We start from the raw sequence: 5,698 nt of genomic DNA, 5'->3' as shown, positions 1-5,698 counted from the left end.
GGCCTTATTGAGGCTCACATAGACTTGTATTGAGTTGTGACCTCCAGCGCCTCCATGACACACTGCAGCTGCTGGCAGGGCACAAATGGAGCTGCGCTGGAAAAAGATGAAGTCGGCGGAAGGTTTGTATAAGACCGGGGGCAGGGCACTTAGATCCGAAGCACCACTTCATTGGGGAAATAAAAAGAAACAAAACAAAAAAACGCTGGAGTGGAGCTTTAAGAGAATATGTAATGCAAACAGGTCAGTTTCTGATAATACCCTACCTTTAAGCCACTGCCAAAAAAGTCTCATTGAGGCTTATCTACCCTGAAAAAAAAAAAAACAAATCGGGTGTGTAAATTCAATGTGCCCGATCCTTCATTCACCAGATATCAGCTGCTGCCCAAACTGGCAGGACTGGCGGTGTTTGCATTAATATCTATGGGCACCTTTAGGCTTTTTTGCTGATATTACTTAATATTTGCAGATATTCCGGAGACGTAAAACAATAACATCAAAGGAGATGAGATTAAAGAAATCGCAACGACCCATTACAGGTATTTTCCGCATGTAAATTCCCGACATGTTTCACCCTTGCAATTCACAGGGCGATTTCTGGGGCAATTTTTCTGTCAATTGGCAAAAAAAGGGACTTGCAAAAAAGTTGGGGTCACCGAAACCTTTGTAAAGAGTCTGAGCATCCGTATGACAATTAAAAGGGTTGTGCCTGACCAGAAAAGGTGACCCAAAATGACACAGTAACAAATCAGATCTTAGTCTTCATTTTTTTCTATTGCAAATTTGATCAAATAAGTGGCGTTATATCACTGGCTGCCTTTAACGGCAGCTCCATACGTCCCCTTAGGCCGGTGTCACATGTCCGGTATTTTGCCGGATCCGGCACACATGCAGTACAGTTACATTCATTTACAGTGGAAGTGTGACACCATGCGGACACACGCGTCATACACAAACGCAAGTGTCCACATTGTGTTGCGCTTCCACTGTAAATGAATGTAACTATACTGCATGTGTGTCGGATCCGGCTTCCGGCAAAATACCGGTGATGTGAAACGGCCCTTCTACATATACAGATGGGGGCACAGGCCGGATACGACTAGTGTTGAGCGGACCCGGACCGGCAAAATCCGGATCCGCACTGTTTGAGCGGCAGATCAGAGTCCGACCCGGACGCTGGACTCCGGGTGCACGATCCGGATTTTTTTTTTTCCCTCTCTCTCGTCCCGGATTTCGCTCCCCATTGACATATATGGGGCCGGATTCCGGATCAGATCCGGACTTCTATGTCAACCAGCCGCTGATTGGCCGGACCCGGATTATTGCCAGTCCGCTCAACTCTAGATACGACGCCTCCTGCACTGATGTAAACTGATCAAAAAAAAAAAATCAAAAAATATTCAGAACCCCTCAATTATGTAAAGACTGAGAAATACAACCAGTTATTGCAAATTGGCATCGATTGCTCAAAATGGAAAAGCCGCCGAGAATACCAAATTATCCATCAGCACCGGCGGAAGAAAACACCAGCCTATAATAGGTCAATGGGATCAGTGGGACCCTGGCTGGACACACGCATTGCTCCATGATCCTCGGCTCGAACAATACTTGACGCAATATATTAAGTAATGATATTTCTGCCCGCCATCAATAACTAACCAGAGCGCCTAACATGTACATCACCCGCGAGCATAACAAGTGGTTAATAATAGATGAAGGCCCCGGTCTCAGTGACAGTCGCAGACCAGCTGCTCTGGAGCACAGGCCTCGGCTGAAGAGCTGCAGTCTATAGGAAAATAAAGCCATTTCCATGGGAATCATTGGACCTCGAGGACCATAGAGTCCTTCTTCAGGACCTCTGGTAAGCATGATGCTTGTTATATCTGCCCTAAGACTGCAATGGATTAATGCATGATTGGGTAGATCAAATTGAAACAACCCGATTGACATCAAAGTGGTGAATTTCTTCTGTTCTGTTTTATCGTAGGAACAAACTAAGAAAAATGGTGGCACAACGGGCACGAGCAGCACTCAGCAGAGGCCATTAATGCGAGGGGTTTTCACCATTCTAGGACAGTTAATGTCCTAGAATGTTATTTTGCGCAATATTTTACCTAAAAAGATCAAACGTGAGCATGGAGCGTGGCATAAGGCGTATTCAGACATCCACGTAGAAACAAACTGTTGTCCACCGGTGTTTGTGTTACCGTTGGTGAAGTTTACTGGTGAAAAAGAATCTGCGAGGCCGTCAGGATGAGGCCGAAGGCTGGGACCACATATACCCGGCACCCGGTGGAGGGACGGATCCCACTGACTGATATGGGATTGGTCCCACCTGTCTGGGGCATCCATTTTTATGCCAGACAGGAGATGGCCCAGTGGACTGGTCAAAATGCTTCATGGAAAGTTGGTGTTCGGCCCAAGACACGCGCCTGGTGGGAATCTATGTATATCTAAATCAGGGGTAGGGAACCTATGGCTCGCCAGCCAGATGTGGCTCTTTTGATGGTTGCACCTGGCTCGCAGACAAATCTTTAATAAAAAAAAACACACCGTATTTTCCGGTTTGTAAGACGCACTACTTTTCCCCCCAAAACTGGGGAATAAAATGGAGGTGCGTCTTACAAACTGCATATGGTTTACTGAGGCGGCAGTGGTGGTGTAAGGTTGTCGATACTACGGGCTCGTGGTGTGTCGTGAAGGCAGGCGCCATTGATCTGTGGGCTGCTTTGAATCTCTCGCAGTTGACAAGATAGACTACAAGAAAATGGCCGCAGAGGCGGCGCGTGCACAGATAGGACTCTGTGGCCATATTCTTGGAGTCCATCGCGTCGATCTGTGCACGGGTTGTGGCCATTTTCTTGAAGTCAATCTCGTCAACTGCGGGGGAGTCAAAGCAGCCCGCCGGCAGATCAATTGTCCTCACTGCCGCGACACCCCACGAGCCTGCAGTATAATCAACCCTCCGCTGCCGCACACGGAGCCATAACACCACCTCTTCCGAGCCCGCCGGCAGATCAATAGCACCCGCCACCGTGACACCCCACGAGCTCGCAGTAGTATCGCCGACCCTCTGCACACTGACCCACTCCCTCCACTGTACCCGCAGCATTGCCTACCCGGCCTCCTGGGACCTTCTGAGCCACTCCACCATTGCCGCTCCCCCCTGGTGAGTATGGCTCTCACGGAATTACATGGTGTTCATGGCTCTCAGCCAAAGAGGTTCCAGACCCATAATATAAAAAAAAAAATCCTGATGGCAAGTGAGGCATTTTTTGCTCCATCAAGTTCACAAAGTTGAGCCTGGTGCATGGTATAGACGTGAACCAATGTATACACATGCCGGCTGCCCACATCCAGCCATGTCCACACCATAAAACGGGTCTCACAGTAAATGATCACTAATGTGGGGCCGTACCTGGGGACTAGAGAGTCCTGGCTACCGGGGGGCGTACCGGCAGCCACCACACCGGGGGGCGTACCGGCAGCCACCACACCGGGGGGCGTACCGGCAGCCACCACACCGGGGGGCGTACCGGCAGCCACCACACCGGGGGGCGTACCGGCAGCCACCACACCGGGGGGCGTACCGGCAGCCACCACACCGGGGGGCGTACCGGCAGCCTTCACACCGGGGGGCGTACCGGCAGCCACCACACCGGGGGGCGTACCTGCAGCCACCACACCGGGGGGTGTACCGGCAGCGACCGTGCCTTGTTTAGGGCACAGCTCTGAGGCAGGGACTGAACAGGGGGGGATAAAGCCCAACTTCAGCGTTGCACCATAGTCTCCGTATTGGCACCGATCGCTGTAGGTGTCACCATTTTCGGGGGGTGTCACACAATGCAGCTGTTGTACCTTTCCCAAAATCAGATGACCCTAAAAAGTTTGCAGTTGCCTTCGTCTACTTATAGTGCCACAACCGTACTACAGGGGGATCCTCTGCAAATGGAAGAAGAAATGTTCCCCCAGGGGCCCAGTGACATCTGCAGGGAGGGGGCTAGGTGTGCCGAGGGGTGGTGACAGCTGGGGGCGCCCCCTTATCTACCTGTGCACTGTACATGGTGTCTATTACCGTGCTGCCCTCTGGACCCAGACTGGGGAGACTTAACCCCTTCCCAGCCCGGTGCCATAAGAGCCATGGCAATGGATTAGCTGAGGGATTGCAGCAGTTTCCTGCTGTAATGCGCCCATGGCTGGCTGGCATTGCAGCAGGATATGTGTGGAAACTTGTGGCAGACTTGGAGGCTGTGTGCTGCTTGCAGAGGCTGTGTGCTGTTGCAGGGGCTGATGTCAGGCGCTCTGGAGGCGCAGGCTCACCTTCCTCTGCTGCTTCTCCCAGGCTGGGTCTAGCAGGAGGTCCCGGTCCCAGTCCTCCTCCGGCTGCATGTAGTCATTATTCTGCGGAGAGTCATAATGATCCATCCCTGGCGACGGCTGCTGCTGCGCGGCGATGCTTGGACTTGTGGTGCTCCTGGGGTCCCCCTGTACAGAACCAGGCGGCGGCGGCGGCGGCAGATCCGAGCGTGGAGCCAGCGCTACAATGTAACCAAGAGCGAGCTGTGCCCGGGAGAGGGGAGGGGGCCGCTCCGGGACAGCCCCCCACACCAATCCGATTGGCCTGCGTCCTGCCCGGGGCTGCGAGCTCTGCTACTGGCGGCTGCAGCCATCAATCAGGGCAGCGGCGGTATATAGGGCGCCCGTACTGCAGGAGACGGAGGCGCGGGGCGCGGGGCGCGGGGCGCGGGGCGCGGGGCGCGGGGCGCGGGGCGCGGGGCGCGGGGCGCGGGGCGCGGGGCGCGGGGCGCGGGGCGCGGGGCGCGGGGCGCGGGGCGCGGGGCGCCCTCATCTCCTGTATGGGGGCAAAATATGGAAGACATCCAGGCTGTGTGTACCCCAATAACTAATGAAGGGGCTGTAGACGTGCATCAGTCTGGAGATCAGTGGTCCAAGAGGTGGGCTCCTCATCTACTGGCTCCCCACTGGCAGACACAGAAGAGCCCCCTGTACAGAAACTGTATATGGGGACCCTCTGTGGTCCAATAGCTCATGATAATGCACAATCCCGCCTGCTTTGGTGATAGTAATGGGCCTCCCACCTCTTGGGCCCCTGTGGGGTTGCACCAATGATATGCCCGCCCCTGGTGATCCCCCTTCAGAACCTGATGGGGGGGGACGTCGTGCACAAAAAATAAAAAATAATAGGGCCCTTTACAGTCCAATAGCTCGTCATAATGCACAGCTCCAACTAAGGCTAAAGGCTGCTTTACACGGTACGACCGATTGTGCAATTTCACAATCGATCGTACCCGCCCCCGTCCTTTTTGCGTCACGGGCAAATCGCTGCCTGTGTCACACAAAGTCAGTAACCGCCGTCACACGTACTTACCTCTCGTGCGACCTCGATGTGGGCGGCGAACGTCCACTTCCTGGAGTGGGAGGGACGTTTGGCGTCACAGCGATGTCACACGGCCGCCGGCCAATAGAAGCGGAGGGGCGGAGATGAGCGGGACGTAAACATCCCGCCCACCTCCTTCCTTCACATAGCCGGCGGCGGCCGCGTGACGCGGGTGAGCTGCTGTTCATCGTTCCCGGGGTGTCACACACTGCTAAATAAAGTTTAAACAGTGAAACAAAAAGAAAAAAGAGAAAAAAAAGAAACAAAGAATTTAAGAAATAATTAAAGAAATAGAAATAT

The 5,698-nt window shown here is 53.4% G+C and overlaps 1 protein-coding gene across 6 annotated transcripts in view; it reads right to left on the bottom strand.

The window, feature by feature from the left end:
- Positions 1-4,571, bottom strand: part of ACTN1 (actinin alpha 1) — a 208,910-nt gene extending 204,339 nt beyond the window's left edge. For 3 of the 6 annotated variants that reach the window (XM_075329975.1, XM_075329977.1, XM_075329979.1), the window contains exon 1: positions 4,321-4,569. In XM_075329975.1, the coding sequence (XP_075186090.1) occupies positions 4,321-4,425 (105 nt within the window). In that variant the 5' untranslated portion in view covers positions 4,426-4,569. Of the gene's footprint in view, positions 1-4,320 lie in introns of all 6 variants that reach the window. The other 3 variants (XM_075329976.1, XM_075329980.1, XM_075329978.1) reach the window with 2 other exon arrangements.
- Positions 4,572-5,698: the final 1,127 nt, after the last annotated feature.

This window comes from Anomaloglossus baeobatrachus, chromosome 12 (assembly GCF_048569485.1).
Source record: "Anomaloglossus baeobatrachus isolate aAnoBae1 chromosome 12, aAnoBae1.hap1, whole genome shotgun sequence".
In the NCBI taxonomy this organism is placed as follows: Eukaryota; Metazoa; Chordata; class Amphibia; order Anura; family Aromobatidae; genus Anomaloglossus; species Anomaloglossus baeobatrachus.
The sequence above is the reverse complement of the archived record's forward strand: the minus strand, read 5'-3'. Positions and strand labels throughout refer to the sequence as shown.